This window comes from Balaenoptera acutorostrata, chromosome 3 (assembly GCF_949987535.1).
Source record: "Balaenoptera acutorostrata chromosome 3, mBalAcu1.1, whole genome shotgun sequence".
Classification (NCBI taxonomy): domain Eukaryota; kingdom Metazoa; phylum Chordata; class Mammalia; order Artiodactyla; family Balaenopteridae; genus Balaenoptera; species Balaenoptera acutorostrata.
Window position 1 is genome coordinate 40246718 of NC_080066.1, and position 19698 is coordinate 40266415.

A 19698-nucleotide genomic window follows, 5' to 3' on the forward strand; every position below is an offset into this window, starting at 1 on the left:
TAAGTGCGGGCTGAGTGTGTCTGCCTGAGCGGGGGCTCCCTGTCCCTGGGACTGCTTTTCCAGGTGTGTAACTCCTGTAAATTTATAAGATTTTTGTTCTCCCGAGCCTGTGTGACATTGTTTTGAAAGTGGGAAACAGGATTCAACATTTAGAAATTGATTTTTAACATTAAGTAGAAAGATCATTGTCATTCACTGATACGTCATTGAATCTAAATCTCATATCCATGTATCCACTTATACCATACCTATTGATCCCTCATCAGTCTTTGTTTATCTATCTGTCTGTGTTCAGCTATCTGTCCATCAATTTCTAAATTCTTTCCATAGGGCAGCCCAAGTACCGTCCCTTGATTGGGGGTGTCACAATTTTATAAGATTACCCACAAAAAGCGCCCAACCCTGTTTTCCTAATGTCCCCTGCTGAGCTGGTTCCCCATTTCTCCCTTATTCCTGCTGTGTTCCAGCCAAATTATACTGTGCTTCTCTGGGGAAAAAAAAGCCCTGTTTTTAGTTTCCTAGGGCTGCTATAACAAAGTACGACAAACTTGCCATCTTAGAACGATAGAAATTTATTGTCTTACAGCTCTGGAGGCCAGAAATCCAAGAGCAAGTTGTAGGCAGGGCCATGCTCCCCCTGAAAGCACTAAGAAAATATCTGTTGTGTGTGTATCTCCTAGATTCTGGTATTTTGCTGGCAATCTTGGGCATTCCTTGTAGACGCATCACCTGAGTCTCTGCCTTCGGGTTCACATGGCATTCTTACTGTGTGTGTGTGTGTGTGTGCGTGCGTGTGTGTGTGTGTATCTGTGTGTCCATATTTCCCCTGTTATAAGGAGAGTCATATTAGATTAGAGCCTACCCTAGTAACTTCATCTTTTTTTTTCTTTAATTGAAATACAGTTGATTGACAGTGTTAATGATTTCACCTTAACTTGATCATCTGCAAAGATATTGTTTCCAAATAAGGTCACATTCTGAAGTAGCGGAGTTATCTTTTGCGGGGGCACAAATCAACCCATAACAATCCCCCATTCGCTATACCTCACCCATGCTGCTCCCACCATTTGCAATGCCCCCCACGCATTTCTGCCTAGTGACCATCTTTCCCACCCCCTCTCCTCCTCTCGCATGGGATTGCTCCCCCACTGAACTCCCACAGCTCTGGGTGGGTACCTTTCTCTCAACACTTACTAGAGTAGATCCCACATTATAAGAATTTATTTTAAGATCCTAGTTGACTGTACACTTCCTTTTCTTTTTTTGCTCTTGGAAAATTGCTACTCAGGTATTTGCAAAAGTTATTGCTAGGTAAGCTTAGAAAGGTCTAGCCTTCACGTACGTGGCACTGGATTTTAAGTTTCTCTAGGGTAGTCACTGGGTTTTACTCATCTTGGTATTCCCCTTCCCACCTCTGAACATAGTGCCTGTGAGCACAGGAGACCCCTCAATACGTGTTGGCAATTTGGAGATTTGGAGCACAATGAAAGCAGGGATTTGAATCTGCATTTGCCAGTGTCTGTCATTGCAAAGTGCTGATGCTTTCTGACCAGTATAGCATCTATCTACTACTCTTAATCTGGATCCTAGCTAGACCATGACACCGCCACTGCCCAAAATGAAAGAGTCTTTTTGTGTGTGTGTCTCTGTGTGTATGATGCTTCCCTCCAGTTAAAAAGAGCAAGCCCCAAGAAAGGTTAAGAACCATAGCTCTATAGAGACACACGGTGGGACCCTTCTTGTGTGTCTTCTTTTCATCCTTCCCTTCATCATTATTTTCAACACCTTCATCATTATCACTAATCATAGGAATTCCAAGTCAGAAAAGCAACTCATAGGTTTATATTCTTTAATTGTTAGGGCTATAAATTTAGAATGCACCAGCTACCTGATCCTATTAGCCATACCCTACTCTAAGATAATCTGCTTAAAATTTATACCACTCAGGGATTTGGACTTTATTGATTACATTTCCTGCTAGACTCAGGCCTTTGCCTTTTGCTCATTGGAGCCTAAACAAAATGTCCATGACCCTGAGGAAAGTCAGGCACCCTGGGATAGCAGATAGACTTGAGGACTTGTGTTCTGGGTGGGCCACATGATCAAGAAGGAGGCATTGATGTTAAGATAATTTTTTTTCTCTTTCCTTACCTAACAGAGTTATTGTAAGGTTAACATAATCATTTAAAGTTTTGGAAGAAGAAATGCTCTGTAAATGCCAAGATACTATAGTAGAACTTCAAAATAATGTGGCATATTGTTAATACAGATTCACACACACACACACACACACACACACGAGTCATATCACACGGTTCTAGAAAATAAGTTTTCTATTCTCTAAAATGCTGGTCTATCAGGTGAGAAATAGGGGGAGCTGTTGGAAGTGCTTCCTGATTTGGTTTCAGTATAGCAGAGGGGTTAATATAGCACAATTCAATATAGCACAAGAGCTGGAATGAGAAAGCCTAGATTCAAGATGGCGCTGCATCTTATTCACAGGGCAACTTGGCATGAGTTACTGAACATCTTCACTCCTTTTTCTCTTCATCCACAAACTAGGGACCATAACAGTTTTCCCCTCATAGGGATGCTGTGAAGGTTAGATGAGGAAGTCCATGCACAGTACTTCACTCATTGTCTGGGCATGTGTAAATGCTTATAAATACTAGTCATTAGGTTTTCTTAAAAAATGATCTTACTGAGAAATGAAAAAAATATATCCATGAATAGTTTCACTGTTGTATATTATATTTAAAACAGTTCCAGATAATAGGAGAAGAAATATCACACAGAAAGTCACAATTAACTGCCAAATGACTTATACAGACAGTGAGATTTGAGCTGGTTATTGAAGAATTCATGGGAATTGGATGGGGAAAATAAGTTAGAAGATAAACACTCAGGACAGCACAATACCATGGAAGTGAGGACGGAAACTAAAAACTGTAAGATATGGTCAGCTTAGAGTTTATCTAACCAGAGACTGTGAATAGGGGAGGAGTGGGTGACAAGGGCAGAATATCTGGCTGAAAACAGGGTGTGGCAAGATCAGGATGGCAGCCTAAGCCATCTGGGATTCATACAAAGGCACTTTCAATCTGTGTTGGCCCCTGAACAGGGTGGCGGATTGGTGAACGTGATGTTTTAGCGACATAATTTGACAATGGTGTGTCAGAAAGCTTAACCTAGGGACTGGAATCAGAGGAATGTATTACAAAGCCCCAAAACAGTGGCCTTAAAATCGAAATGGGGGTTGAGGAAGCCTAAACCGATACTTGTTAATCATCTGTTTCATGTGCCAGACTTTGACCTGATCCTTTTTTTTTTTTAAATCACAACAGCACCTGCGAGATAGATTATGATATTTCCAATTTACAGAAAGGGAAATCAAGGCTCTGAGAATTTAGGTAATTTACTTAAGGTTTTAAAGTCACACATACCTGGTAGGTAGTAGAACAGGAATTTGATAGCCAGTCAATCTGTCTCCAGATCTTTCTGCCATGCTTTGCTGAAGTGGGGAATCTAGTAAAAGCATGTGTACGTGAGATACTGCAAAACAAGTATTGAAACCTGATGCTTGATTAGATATGGGAAATTAGAAAGACACTGGCAAGAAATGAGGATGATTCCAATAGTTTGTGCCTAGGTGATTATAAGCATGGTAGAGATTTTAAAGAATTGGCCCATCAGGAAGGGAAATTGTTTGGGATGGGGATTATAGAAATGTTGGGTTTGTGGTTATGATGCACAATAATGGAAATGCCAAGTAGCCAGTTGGCATCATGCGAATGGAATTTAGAAGAAAGTTCTTGGCTGGAGTTAAAGAGTTAGACGTCACACCCCTGGATGTGGACATTAATGATGGATTGTACAAGGAGATAGAGAGAGAGAGAGATGGAGAGAAGATGGCTAGAACAGCATTCCCACACTATAATCACCTGAGGATTCTGTTAAAATACAGGTTTTGATTCACTAGGTTTGGAGTAAGAGCTTGAGAGTCCTCATTTCTAGAAAGCTCTCAGGTGATGCTGCTGTTGCTGGTCCAAGAACCACTCTGAGTAACCAAGGGTGAAAGGACTGATCCTTGAGACACCACCATAGGTACAGGTGGAGGAAAAGAAACCAGCAGAAAGAACAGGAGCAGAAAGGTAGAAAGATGACACAGTATTATAAGTGTCATGGGAGATGTGGGATGGTTGAGATACCACACTCTGTGGAATGACCAAGGTGAAGAGGAATGGAGAAAATCTAGTTATGGACTAACCATTGGTGACCTTCAAGAGGTCAGTTTCTGTGGAGGGAATAGAACTTGGATTATGGGAATTTAAGCATTAAAGATCTGTGAGATACTGGAGTTATAGTTGGAATTGGATCATGCAAAATGTTGGTATCCAAAGGAACTAAGGAAATGGGATGATAGCAGATGGTATGTACAGTGGAGGACATTGCTCCATCATTTACTAGGTGAGAGACTGGGAATGTGGACACACATGGATTTGGTACATGAGCACATACCAAAAGATAGAGATGACCATATGTAGATTTCTGCAGAAAGGGGAATAGAACAGGATTTATGGAAGATGCTGGAGAGATAGGAAATAATTGAGGAAAGAAGTTGGAGATAGGATTGAAGGCACCAGTTAAAGAAAAAAAGAAAATACATTTTTCTCTAATACCAAAAGAAAGGAAAGTAATCAGGCTGTGGTCAAGATGGTGCAGTGGGTTCATGCTTTAGTGCACCTCCTCTGCTCCAAACACATTGCAGAGACAGAAAAATATAAGAACACATAGCTGAGCCCAAGACCCAGCTATGTGGGCCTAAGAGCAAGATAAGTAACCTGATGGGTCAGAAATAGTACAGAAACAAAAGGTTGATGAGCAGAGCTACATTCATTCTCAGGCTGGGCTCCAAGTCTGGAGGCAAAAAGTAAGGACAGAAATTTAGCTCTCAAGCGTCCTGCACAACTATATGTGGTCCAGATTGTCAAGGGATCAGGGCTAGAATCACTGCTTGAAGCCATGGGTTGGGGACAGGCTTCCACACTGATGAAAAGAGTCTGAAAAAAATAGTGTTGCCAACCCCTATCTGAGAGTACAGCTAATAGGAATCTCTGAACCTAAGGAGGTAGGGGAGAGAGGTAAAGATGTAACCATGAGATGATGAACTGACTTAAGCCACGCACCTAGCTGAAGACTGTTCTGCTATATCCCATTGCAAATCAGTATGGAAGGGAGAAACTATTCAACATGAGGAATAATAAAGTTATATTATTACCTCATACCAGTCACAAAATAAGTTATAAATTCTGGTTGAAATTTAGAAGTAGAACTTTTTGTTTTCAGCAGCTTTTTATTTTAAAATGGTATCACCCTTTAGGGGCCCCAGGCCATCATTATAGGATGGGTTTGGAATTGAAGTTCTAAGAGCCTTGGTGGAGGCAGCAATAACAACAACAACACCAAAAACGTTAGACAATGATGACTGAGCACAAAAGGAAAAGAGGGGAAAAAAACCCCTTCCTACTCAAAATGAACTACAATCCAACATTATGAACCATGTAGAAAAAAAAAAACATTTAATAATAAAGATGTTTGTTATCCTGACTTTCACTCAACAATGTTCTGGATATTCTACCCAATGCAATAAGAAAAGAAAAGAAATATAAGAATTGTGGAAAGACATACGACCATCTTTTCGTGAATGATATGATCATCCTACATAGAATATCAAAAGGTATTTATAAAGCTAGAACAAGTTAAAGAGCTCAGCAACGTTACTAATACAAGATCAGTAAACACAAATTAATATATTCCCTAAACACAGTTAGAAAATTTAACTGAAAACAAATCACACTTACAATAGCAAAAATGAAATAAAAAAAGGCAAAAAACTATAAATTCTACAAAGGATATGCAATATCTTCTAGAAAATACAAGACAATATTAAGAGTATAAAATAAGAATGAGTAAATGGAGCATATATCTTGTTCATAAATAGGAAGAACCAATATAATGAAGATGTTGATTATCCCCCAAGTTTATAAATTAAATACACTCCCAATAAAAATCCCAGCAGGGTTTTTGAAGACACTTGCTTGATAAGCTTATTCTATAATTTATATGAGAGAATGAAAGACAAAGAATAGCCAAGGTATTTTTTTAAAAGAGGGTTGAGGAGATTTGCTCTCATAGACAAAAAGACGTATTATAAAGTTCTAGTAATTAAGATGGGGAGACAAATAGGCCAAAGTATAATAATAGTTTTTTAGCACTCAGAAAACATACATGTGTATGTATGTAGATATATAGATAGACAAACAGAAAGATGTCTGGCTATGTGTGTATTTTTGATGTGTCATTGCAAATCGGTATGAAAGGGAGAATTTATTCAATAAAACCACATGAGGAAAAATAATCTCATACCAGCCACACAATAAATTATAAATTCTGGGTGAAATTTAAAAGTAGAACTTTTTGCTTTAGATAAGGTTTTTGTTTTAAAATACTTTTAGATATACAGGAACGTTGCAACGAGAATGCAGAGAATTCTCTTATACCTCTCACTCGGTTTTCTCTATTGTAATCATCCTAAATCACCATGACACATTTGTCACAACTAAGAAGCCAACTTTGGCATGTTATTGTTAACTAAACTCAATACTTCATTCTGATTTCACCAGTTTTTCCTCAAATGTCTGTTTTCTGTTTCAGAATCCCATCCAGAATACCACATTACATTTAGTTATCATGGTTCTTTAACCTCATCTGATCTGTGACAGTTTCTCAGACTTTCCTTGTCCTTGATTACCTGGACAGTTTTGAGGTCAGATTTTATGCAGAATGCCTCCCAATTTAATCTTGTTGGTTGGGGTCGTGAGTTTTGGGGAAGAAGACCACAGAGATGCATGCTGCCCTCATCACATCATATCATGCTTATCACATGGCATCATTGAATATGCTAGCCCTGATCACCTGGCTGAGACCAGGATTCTCCACTGTAAAGTTACATTTTCCCCTTGCCATACTCTTTGGAAGTAAGCTGATAAACACAGAACACAAGGTGGGGAGTTAAGCTCCATTTCCTTGAGTGAGGAGACTCTACATAAATTTTTGGAATTCTTCTCTAAGAGAGATTGTTAAATATAGTACTTTTAGAGGAAAAGAGTATATGCTTTGACATTGAGGGGAGAAAATCTTAAGATACAGATTATAAATAACATAAAGGGAAAGATTAATGCATTTGTCTACATTAATTTTTAAAAATCTATATAAGATACCATATACAAACGTAAAAGATAAACCATAGACTGAGAGAGCATAATTCCAATGCATACAGCCAACAAAGAATTTACATGCAGAATAAATAACAAACTCCCACAAATAAAAAAGACCAACTTATATACAATGTATGTATGTGTGTGTAGATATATATAGTATGTGTATGTACATATTATATATTATTATATAATATTATTATATAGGTAATATATATCCACATATACACACATAATATATATAATGCACACACATGTATAACACACACGCACACACACACACACACACACACACACAACACAATGAAGAAAGTATAGGAAGAGACACTTCACAGAACAGGGAACTCCAATTGAGATGATGTGAACCTCAGCGGTAATCAGGGAAATGCACCTTAAAGCTACAAGAAGATAACATCTACCACACATCAGATAATATCATATATGGGGAGACAGGGTAAGACGTTCATCCATTTAGTGATCATAGAAATATGAGTTGGTCCCATCACTTTGGGGAAACGTTTAGCAATACAGTGAAGGATTTCTATACACTAAACTATAGGGATATCCTCTAAAGCCATTCATCTGAAACATTTTTTTGTGCATAGAAATCACCTGAAGAACATGTTAAAATGAAGATGTTGATTCACTGAGGTCTAAGAGTCTCCATTTCTACCAAACTCCTAGCTGATGCTGATGCTGGTCTACGTGCCCATAGTTTGAGTAACAAGCCTCTAGAGGTCAGCAAACAGTGGCCTGTGGGCCAAGGCCCAAATCTGGTTCCTGTCTGTTTTTGCCATTGAAGCTTTATTGAAACACATTTGTTTGTTTCTGTGTTGTCTATGGCTGCTTTCAGACTACAATGACAGAATTTAGTTGCAGCAACAGAGACCGTATGATTTGTATAAAGCCTAAAATAGTATTTATTATCTGGGCCTTTACAGGAAAAGTTTGCCAACTGCTGCTCTAGAGAAACTCTCCCACATGCACGTAAAGAGACTTGTGTAATAATATTTATTGCAACTTTTTTTGGAGTAATGACAGAATGGAAATAAGTGTCAGTTAGTAGAACAGACAAATAATTTGTAGTATAGTCACATGGTAGACTCCATCAGTTACAATTAATGAATGAGAACTACACGTCTTAATGTGGATAAATCTAGAAAAAAACATCCCTTGTTTTAAAATTTAAACTTAGGCAATTTTCTTACAGATATATACCTCTGCAGGCAAGTTATTAAAAGATGCCTGGAAATGATCCTCATCTATTTCAGGGCAGTGATTACCTCTGGTGAGGGATTAGATTAGGAACAGGATCATGGATGCATTCATATGGGCTCACAACCATAGGTGTCATGTATTATTTCTCTCAAAAATTTGGAAAGAAGATATCAAAATGTAATAAATTGTTAATACTGGGTGGTGGGTACACAGTTTTGATAATCTCTACGCTTTCTTATTTCAGATATTTCAAACATTGGAAAAGAATAAAAAGAATCAAAAAGGGGAAAATATGCTGAATATAAAGACAAGTATTTTGAAGTGCAGGGAGGGGGTGAAGGTAGAGAAAGGTTATTCATACCTGAGGCTCTCTCTCCTCTCAATTAAGCAAGAGATATTCCGGTATTACAAATTGTCCCTTATATAGTTAATTTTGAGAATGGTAAACAGGTTTTACCAGGTGACTAATTTTACTCCATGGCTTGTGAAGTATTTTGATTCTAAGAGGTCACTTCATCCAGGTCCTGGAGTGGAAGGAATTTCCCTTTCTCTGGAACTAACATTTCACTCCTTTGATCCAAGCTCAGCTTATTGCTGGGACAATAGTGATACCAAGAGCGAAGCCCCCAAGGACATTCCTCCTCCTTTTGAGTGCAAGCCTTGCAGTATTCCTCAGGGAGCAGTCAGGAGAGCCTTCAAGATTCCTTCAGGGAAGAGCCTTTGGCTTTTGTCTGAGAATCTCAGTGTTCCATACCCTTTTATCTCACCGAGGTGTGGATGCCCTCCCACCGTGACTTCTCCTGGCATGATTCCCTGAGCTAACTCACATTTGGGTTGCATTCAACAGCAGCCCCTCCCTCAGAGCATCTGCGCACAGCTGGAACCAGGCTTTGCACATGGGCCAGGGCAGTCTCATCATTGATTTTCCCAGCAGTATTGAGGCAACTTTACAGGAAAAGGTGCTGCGTACTGAAGCTGGGGATCTCAGTTCAGCACTCTTAGCCATGAAATATACAAGAGGGACGTTTCAGTTCCAAGTACATTTGCATATCCTATAGAAGCCTTTGTAGCATGTTTGTTGTTGTAAGGATATGGGAATACTTTGAGTCAAATCATACCCCATGACATTTAACAGCTGTATTGAAAAGTCCTGCTAGCTGGCACTTGATAACCTTTGGTCAAGTGCCTGACATGTGTCAAGGAAAGTGGAAGCACAGCCAGCTGATGATACAAATACCCAAAATACCATCTTCTCACCCAACAGTAGCATTATAAGTGGTCTCTAGCATGTTTTCTTCTTGGGAACCTGATTTCTGAACACAATGCCCTCTTACCCATACAGTTCAACTCCTGAACTATCTCCTCTTTCTGAGATAGGTTTATCCCTCTGATGGAGGTTTCCAGCCACTTATGTATCATTTTTAACCATAACCAGAGGAAGCATAAGTTTGGTCATTATAGGGATAATCAGTGAGGCTTGCTGAGAGGGCATTCCCTGGTCTTTAATGCACAGCTCATAACCTAGTGCTGGCTTTATGTTTATTGTAAAGTTTTCAACTCAAATGCTAAGACAAACCATGCAGGGATTGTAAATAAGTGAAGGGACCAGGTGGAGGATAATAGGGAGTGGTGTGGCATATGGTGAATTAGAGAACACATGCCTTGTCTAAATGGAGTGGCCACCACTTTGCTCTAGCTGATTATCATTGTGCAGAAATGCTGGCCCAACATTGACAGAACTCTTGGATTTTTAAGGGAAGCTAGAAATAGGGATATTTTAAATGTGAAATCTTCCAACTTTTAGATGTTGGCAACTAATTCAAAAAATTTTTTAAAAGCACGCTAAAATGAGACACAACCCAGAGCCACAGATGGCCCATTGGTTAGGTTTGCAACCTCAGAATAACAGAGGAAATGATCTGAGAGCTTTAAGTAAGATAGTTTGCGGCCAGCAAGTCTAGGCATTTGGGTCTCACCCACGTGGCTCAGTGCCACCATCTTTTTACTGAATCTGATGGCAGGAAAGAACTTAGATTGAGAACAACAATAGCCACATCAGGAGGCAAAGGTACAGAACCATGTAACAATAGTCATAACCCGGGACCACTGGGGCTCTTTGATGACCTTCTTCCCATGACCTTAGAGAGGTCACCATACAGGCAGCAAACGAAGCAAGCGACATTTATGAGGGACATTTTCTTTACCGTAATGTACCTTTTCCTGTCACTTCTTGTTCACATAGTGACCCAAGGGGAGAGTGCTGGGGAGAGAGCAATTCTGGGCTCCATACTTGGCCTCCCAGGAGGATTCTCAGATTCTACACTCTTGCTCTAGGTGTCACTATGTTCTGAATAATTGCTCTTCTCTACAAATTCATGATTATCTCTCTTTCATCAGGTTTACTTTTCATCCTTCTTAAGCTGAACTCCCAGAAGTAACATCAAAATGAAGGGCTCAATGTCTAGATAGAGTTTGGGATTCTTTACTTGGTAGGTCCTAATACAAACCAAGTGGTAGGTGTGGCTGGCTGACACTTGCAGAAAATGAGGCAGCGTGGGAAAGGGTTGGGCTGGGCATCTACTGGAGGAGGGCAGTGGCGGGGCGTGGGGGGTGCTCGGCTCCCTGGTAGGGAAGCTGTTAGTGAGGAAGGAACACTCTAGCCCTCCAGCCAGGCCTTGCAGAAGGAGCCGGAGGTAAAGCCCTGCTTCCCCTGAAGAATGTCCCCATCACTGCAGCCTTGACCTCCATTTCTGCCTCCTTTTCCGTACATTGATTTTCAACAAATGGAAGCCATATTACAAAGCAGTTAATTATAAGGAGTTTAAGGTTATGAAAAACTTGGTTCAGTGTTCAATATCAGACTCTGCCACAAAGTGTACTTGGGTTTTTTTTTTAAATATGTATTACTGAGCCTTAGTTTTCCCGCATGTAAAATAGAGTTAATAATATCAAATTTTAAAAGATATTGGAGGGACTTCCCTGGTGGTCCAGTGGTTAGGACCCTGCTCTTCCACTGCCAGGGCCTGGGTTCAATCCCTGATCGGGGAACTAAGATCCCGCAGGCTGCGTGGTGCAGCAAATAAAATAAAATAAAATAGAGATACTGAATTATCTGTAAGCAGTGCCTGGCACCATCACTAGCTTATACAGGTCTTTGGATTCAGGGTGATCAGTGATGCATTGGATGGTAGGGCTGTTATAGCCGGGCATTGCTTGAGTCTCCCTTCTTTAGCCCATGCCTGCCCACAGCATGCTTCAAGACATTTCACATCTTCTCACCCCTTGGGCAATGGTGTAGAGGGTGTGGCTAGAATGCCCCCTGACTGGGGTGGGGTACAATGCAGGCTCCCCACCCTGACATCTATCCTGTGGACCCCTCCTGCTCTCACTCTGTCTCTGGACAAGGATCTCAACTGCTCTGTGCCTCTGATTCCCTATGATTAAGCCACCCATGACCTCAGTGCCAGGACTCCTGTGTATATCAACCTCCTCTTTCTCACAGCCAATGCTATGTAAATGCTAAGCGTTTCTGCGATGTAGCAACTTTAAGAGGATGAATGAATACATTTGACGAGGGAATGTTGGGAAATAATCCAATAGGGCTCCATTTGGTATTGGACCTTTTATCAAGACCATAACCCAAACCCACTTTACGGGGTTAGGGAATAAAATTACCATGTCAGATAACAAAAAGGAAGAAGCAGGGACAGAAAGGGAGGCCTTGAGAATCCAAAGTCAAATGAGTGTGTAGACAGAAGATGCAAGGGAAGTTCTCACTGGTGGGTGCCTGGAAAGCTGGTAGCCCTAGACTTCCAAGGCCAGAGCAAGAGAGTGGGGCTGGGATGAAACCCCAGAGAGGGTGAGATGATTAGGATTTACAAGATTGTCAGAAAAACAGAGCGGTGTGAAGGTCTAGGCCATCCTTTGTGTTGCACGGCCATAGAAGGCAGCCCTTCTCTTGCTGCAGTGAATATTAAAGAACTTGCCCTTGAAGATTTAACCGGCTTTTGGCCCAATGGGATTGGCTCCGAAAGCTTTCATCCAATTCTCTGGGTGCTTAGCACCCCCTAGCCTCTTCCTTCCCAGCTTCCCTCCCTTCCCAAAACGATCCCAGAGTCTCTGGCTTGCTTCTCAGGAAACATACACCTAGACAGTCCCTGAAGACCAGGCTCTGTTCTGAATTACAGAGGGCCTACGAGTAGCTTTGTGCTGGATGACTCTGGGGACAGCTGTTGACAGATGGAGGAAAAGGTTAGACGTGAGGGTCCATGGGCCACTGGGGGACGAAGCTTTCTTCAGAAGTATATTTGCTCCTCTTTGGCCTTTCCTCCAGCCATCTCTCCCTTTCCCAGTCCAGGTCCATGGTGGTCCTTGTCCCCCCTGCCCTCCCCCGAGCATATGCCTTTTCCTTCCTGCTCTGGGGTTGTTCTGAGTGAAAGGGGGAGGAATGGAGGATTTTGGAGCGGTGCCTCTTATGCTATAAGGCCTCAGCATTTAGAATCTTGGAAAGGCTCCATCTGGGAAAGAGTTCCAGAGGAAACAAACTTCAGATCCCGGCTCATATGGGAAAAGGCTCATGTTCACGGAGGTGGCTTCAGGGACCTCGGCAGAGGCTTGGCCCCGCCTTTAATGGATCCGACATGGAGCCTTCCAGGGCCCACGATGCTGCATGGCCTTCAAGGGAGATTTCACTCACAAGCTATCATACCTCTTTCATAGGACTTAGAGTTGTCACGTCTCTAGGGAACCAACAGCTTTTGTCGTTCTGTTTATGCCCTAACTGAGGCAAGAACGATTTCAAGGGGCCAAACACCCCGTCTCTTCTCCTCTTCATTCCCCCTTGTCATGTTGTTTCTTCTTGGAGAGTAGCTGAATTTCTTTTCTAGGAGAGAAGGGGCCAAAAAGGTGGTCTCAAGACCTGTGGGATCATCAGCTCAGTTCATAGAAATCTTCCTTCCAGCCCCGGAAATGGCACTGACAAAAGCAGTGATGGCCACAAGTTCAGGATTCCCCCGGCCCAAGAAGAGGGATGGGGGTGGGGGTTAAACATGGTAGGGAAAGGTTGGACAGAGTTTATGGTGATCCCCTCATGCAGTTCCTTAATGCCACTGTGTGATACTCAGAGGACCATGTATCTAGATTTTATGCCTAAAATAAAGCAGGTGCCCCTACAGGTAAAGCAGTGTGAGTACAGGAGCTGGGAACACCTGGATTTCTGTTTCTGGCCTTGTGCACTTAAGAAAAATACTTCCCCGTGTCTTTGCACATGGGGCTCAATACTGACCATTAATTCCCCCATGTCTGCCTCTTCTGCCAGGGGTCTTTTCAAACATAGACAATCATGGGATATTAAACTTGAAGGACAATAGAGATCATCTAGTCCCATCAACTCACTATATATATGAGGAACCTGAGGTCCAGAGTGGGGAAGTGTCTTACCCAAGGTCACATGGTGAGTTACCTCCTTTGACGTCTTTGTATGCAGTACAGACCCCCTGTCCCCCTCACCAATTTTAATTCTTAAGACCTTAAGACCTCATGAAGTTTCTGTAGGTCCCAGAGGATTCAGGGATGACTAGGTGCCTAGTGTGGGATTGGTACTAAAATCCCTTAGGTGAGGGAACTCTTCCAGGCCAGGATACTTCACAGGGCCTAGGTGAGGCATCTGGTACAAGAGAGAGAGGGACCATGGCCTGGAGAGAAACAATGGAGTCGCAGACCCTCTAGACCAATGGCCTGCCTTCCCCCTGCCTCAGACCCAAGAGAGCCCTTGTCCTGGGTTAGCACAGTGATGCTAGCACAGAAACATCTCAAGTTGAAACCAAGTCTCCCTCTAAACATGACCTCATCGATGAGGAACTTTCCTCCATCTCCACAATCTAACCCCGCTCCCTGCAGAAGGAGGGCACCCAGCATCCAAGATGACTCAACTCTGTTTTGATCATAGTATGTCCTCAGAATGAGGAGGGGAAAGTCTCAGTGCTACCAACTCGATCTCTCCCCATGATAGCCTCAACGTCTAGCTGCCCATTACGCTCTTCACATACCTGCACACAGCTTTCCTAAAAAGACTGGCTTACTCCTATCTTGTCTGCACACGCACGTAAACACCCACACACTTATTTTATAGACATTATTTTAATCCGGGGTTGACTGGAAAACCTCCTTCTGGAGATTTGATCAGGAGCACCCAACGTCTCTGGACATCCTAATTCCGTCCATGGCAGTGTGGGCCAGAGAGGAGCTGAGCTAGCATGGAAGCCCTCCTTGCTTGAGGCTGCCCGTGGCTTGATGGCCACCAATGCTACCCCTCCAGGGTATTCCATCCCCTATGAGACTTGGAATTATGGGAGGGCTGAGAGATCAGCCATCATTGCACTGACTGGGTGAAATGAGAGGAAAAAGTGAAGGAGAAGGAGTTTATCGTCTTGGATGTACAGTGCCCCCAACCTGGTGCAGTCAAAGGTGGTTCACATTATCCCAGCTCCTAGGATTAGAAATGGCCCTCAGGTATCCCTTAAGAATGTAAGGTCTGGAGAGCAATCTCCTCCCACCCCTTTGCCCCCCAGGCACCCTAGCGATTATGCCCTGTTCCCACCTCCCTCTCAAGCTCATCATCAGGGCCTCCTCCTACTTAGATGAGGCTGCCCCTCCCCTCCTCTTCCAGGACAATCCAAGGCCAAGCCCCCAAACGTTTTGCTCACGTCCCTTCCTCGGTCCAGTGGAGGCTGCAGCAAAAGTGGAGTGTTTCCAGTTTCTCTGACCATGCTTGGTTTTAAGTTAATCCCCTCCTCCTATCCTTCCCTTTTGCTGAGAATTCATTTGGCTGTTCCCAATATATCTATATCCGTATCCCGTATCTCCAGTTCTTCCCTCTACCTTTCAGGCTCCCTCTCTGTTTCCCCTTCTAGTTTTGATCTTCTTTGGGGGTTTTGGTTTTTACTTTATTTTGCTTTTTCTGTTTTTCTGTTTTTTTGTTTTTGTGTTTTATAGGTTTCAGAGAAATTATGTTGAATCCAATAAGCCTTCCCGGACATTCCAAGCCTCTTAACCATGGCATCTATGTTGAGGATGTCAATGTTTATTTCAGCAAAGGACGTCATGGCTTTTAAAAACTCCTTTTAAGCCTCCCTGTTTTGATGTCACCTTGGTAGGCTGGGTCCTCTGAGAGGTTGGAAGCTCTAGGCATGGTTCTGTTTGGATCCGGGGAAGCTAAGTAGAAACTACACAAGCCGCCGGTGCCCCTGCATCCTTTATCACCACCAAGACGGGTGTTTGCCCCCATCCGCCACTGGCAGGGTTGCCCTTTCCCTCCAATCATCACTGTGCTCCTTTTTTTTCTGGCCTCCAAGGCAGCTCCTGCCATCATCTTAAGAGCCAATAAAGAGAATTAAAAACCTGTGCACCAGGAACCATCTCTTAAACACACTAGCCATTCTCTTGCTTTCCACAAACAACCCAACCACCACGAGAAAGCCTGATGAAGTCCAGCCGTGCTCCGGCCTCACTCTCCCCGCTTGGAAGCGTGGGGTCTCCCTGGCTCTCCCTAGGATACCAGGCCATCCTCTTAGTGACCTCGTCGCCCTGCAGCCTCCCGTGGGGAAGAACATCTAAGCAGAGGTGGAGACGGCGCGGTGAGAGGAGAGGGAGCCAGGCCCAAGTATTGGCACCAGATTAGGTCTCAGAGGAAAGAATGGAAACCAATCATTTTCTATATATATATATATATATTTTTTGGTGGAGAAAACCATACCTTTTTTTTGGACACACTTTCCCCCTACTTCCTCTTCTCTCTGGAACGGCTCACAGTGAGTGGTATTAGAAAACTCCTTGGAGAAGAGGATTTCTCCAGGGCTCCTTCTTGGCCCCTAGATCTGCAGTTCCGACAAGCTTTGGCTGCAGGAGGTCTTGCCTGTGAATTGGGCATCCTGCTAGGACCACAAGGGACCAAGGGAATCAGGGACCAAGGCCCTTCCTGCTGTTCCATGATCCCGGGATTGGCTCTCTTGCCCCACTTTTACTTATTCTTGACTCTGAGAACTTTTGGCACCCAATGGAATCACCATTTCAAGGCCAAGATGAACTGAAGGGGAAGAGAAGTAAAAATTGGCCTCCTCCAGCCCCTCTCATGGCTCCAATGGAAGTGTCATCCCGTTCTCTGGTCAATATATGTGTTTACTTTGCTTGCTTTGACTCATGCCTTACTCCATGGCCACCCTCTCCCAAAGAGGGAGGTTTGTTTCCCCGATTTTCAACTTGATCCACTGGGGAGAGGGAAAGGGATGCTTTTCCCCCTGCTTCAATAGGAAAGGTACAGTTGTAGGGCCTGAACCTCTCCCAGATTTGCTGCCATGTTGGCTGAGTGGACTTCGGGCTTGGCCTAGTTCCCCGCCCCCCACCCCATGGTGCCTCCGTTGTAGGGGGTCAGCACAGGCTGCCCCCTTGGGGGTGGAGGATGGAAGAGGGGGCCAACCATGGGGAGCTCGTAGGACAAAATGGTGGTGGTTTTAACCCACTAAGTTTTGGAGTGATGATGTACAGTAATAGATAATAGATTCTCTGCCTTGGGAAATTTCCCTGGGGGTTAGGCTTCCTACTTAGGGCTTTAGGTCCTGAGTCCTGTGGATGGTGGTTCTTCACGTCGGGTTCCCAGCCTGATTCTGCAGACACCTCCATGGGCTTTAAAAATGCAGAGCTTTCCAAGTTCTTGCCCAGTATCTGGGGTGGCCTCCCGGGCACCTGAATGTTCAAAGTATCACACGGGGATTCAGGTTCTCTCCAGGGCCTAGAAGTGTGTTTATTTAGCCCCCCCCCGCCAAGCTCCCCGCCATCGTGCTCCCCATTGCTTCATGTCTGGCTGTTCCCCATTGTGTCCTGCCGACCCTTTGGGCCAGGGCCCCCTCCTGAGTGTGGCTTTAAGGAGTAAGCTTGAGGATGATGTCTTTTAATTATTGTAAATCATTACCTCATTTCCAGCCTCCCAGGCTCCATCCATCCCAGCATCTTTTATTCTGCCATTTTCCTCACCTTGTGCTATGACCATGGGGCGTTGTGTTTCCGCAGAGACATATAGGAGTGTTCAGTGTATAGTTTCTTAATAAACACTTTATTTTCTAATGAAATGACTGGATCAGACCTCTTATTTGGCAATTTTGCAAAGAATATTAAAGATACATAGAAATTTCAGGCTACCCTGTTTTTTAATTCCCCCCTATTTTACTATTACTCTTTTAAAGAAGTTTCTTAGCCAAGTCCTGTTTGCAAAGGATTTTACAACATGTTCCATTGGTTGCTTTCACTGAGACCCCTTCAGATACAGGCTGAGTCTATACAGTGAAGTGTTTCCTCATCTTACTGAGAAAGAATTAGAGGCACAGAGAGTTGAATGGTTCACTCAGGGTCACACAGCACAAGAGACAGAAGCCAGGTTCAAACCTGACTCTTTCAGATACAACTCAGGTTACTGAGACCCTTGTCTCCTTGGTGGCTGGGGACTCTTCTACTGTCCAAACAGCCAAGGCTTATGGAGATTCTTTCTTCAGAGCTGATGTGTAAGGGGGTCTGGGAGTGGGGTTGAGGGATCCTTTATCTTTGGTGCACCAGTAAGCCAATGAAATTTTTCCCTTGGTTGGAGTGGTTTTATATCTCCCTTATGGATCTTGGGGACGTGACCTTGCCCAGAGGAAGATGGGGGGTCTGGGCTTGCAGGCCAACCTGCCGATCATCCAGAGACCACCCCCTGCCCCTCCCCACCCCAGACACATACACACTAAGGTAGGCCAAACTCTCATGTCAGGTCTCATGTGGGCTACCAGGAGAGGAGAGGCAGAAGAGTCCTGGGGTCCTACTGAGGCTAAAATGCTTAGATGAGCTGGCTGTATCTGTCTGCCCTTGGTTCCTGGGCCCTGACCCAGCTAGAAGGGTCGAAATGCCTTCTGTAACTTACAGTGTCTTCCTTTTAGGAGGAAGGGACTTTGTATGTAGGAGATTTGGAAAAAGAGAGGAGGTCGGGGGCTGGGAGGATTTTGACCCTTCCCTTGGTCTCAGTAGGCTTTTTTTGGGCTTCTTACTTAGGAAGTAAAGATGAGGCATGCAGAAGTAAGGTGGGTGAGCTCAAGGTGGAAGTCCAACAGGGATTGATTCGACTAGGTTGGTGCTTTTTCTACTTACCCTTACTCAATCTCTTATTTAAGTCTAGCTTGGTTTGAGCCCTCACCTCACCTCACCCCCAATGGATGCTCCTTTTCTATAGAGTGGCCTGGGTAAGGGGTTGCCCCAGCTCCACGTTCTCCTGTTCTCAAGGGTTCCAGGATTGGACCAGGGATGCCCCAGGGGTTGAGACTGTCTTTGGGACCATCAGGCTGCATGGATTCTAGGGAGAAGTTCATTATTAATAACTAGAGATATTTAAGTTTTGTTTTATCAGGATGCGTAGAGCCTGCCAATGCATGGGAGAAAAGATGATGAATAGAAACGGCCCCTGGGAAGATGGGAAAGAAAAGCACCCATCCTCAGGAGGAAGGATCAGCCGCATGGAGGGAGAGCTCTCCTGGTGCAGCAGGAGGAAGAGGAAAAGATGAGGGTTTAGAGGTTTGGGGTGGGCAGGGGAGTGAGAGAGTTCTTGTCTGGTGGCTTCTATTTTGCCTATAAAGTGTAAGGCAAGGCCTTGTGCTGCAAGTGAGAACATCTAAGAGCGCTGAGAAGGTCTAAAGCAGCAGAAGAGACCATGGCAAATGGCAGGGAAGCATGAAAAAGTTGCCGGGAGGAATGAGGACTGGCTGAGACTGGGCAGCTGTGTTGAGTGTCCAGGACTCTGTTTCCCATGCTTTCCTGCTGGGCCCTGAAGTCCCATGGCATCTACACCAACGTTAGAGGCTCTGGGGCAGTCAGATCTGGCACAGGGGAGGCCTGGGGAGTGGAACTCAGCCCACCAAGGATGCTGGCTTGGACTGGCTTCAGGCAGGGAGGCTCAGGGGACCAACAAGAACTGTAGCTCTGTGTTTGGAATCTCACCCACAGGATTTCACAGTGGCTTTCTTGGACTTGAGCTTACATTTTGGTCCTAGGGAATTTCGTGGCAAAGGTTCAATCCATGAACCCAGCGTGCTTGCCATGTGCTCTCTGGATCTTCATTCTGGAAGGAGTGATTGAGGGGCCCTGGTTCTGAACCCTATTCCCTGAAGCTCAGAGGGTGGGGAACTCA

General features: G+C 43.8%; 1 protein-coding gene across 5 annotated transcripts in view; it reads left to right on the top strand.

Annotated features, from left to right (window-relative positions):
* The window catches only part of NTRK3 (neurotrophic receptor tyrosine kinase 3), a 378761-nt gene that overhangs the window by 275122 nt on the left and 83941 nt on the right, over positions 1 to 19698 (top strand). The window contains exons 13-14 of one of the 5 annotated variants that reach the window (XM_057544728.1): positions 13813 to 13947; positions 15489 to 17587. The exons of 3 other annotated variants lie outside the window; for them this stretch is intronic. In XM_057544728.1, the coding sequence (XP_057400711.1) occupies positions 13813 to 13947; positions 15489 to 15607 (254 nt within the window). In that variant the 3' untranslated portion in view covers positions 15608 to 17587. Of the gene's footprint in view, positions 1 to 13812; positions 13948 to 15488; positions 17588 to 19698 lie in introns of those variants that run through there. One more of the 5 variants, XM_057544729.1, reaches the window with a different exon arrangement.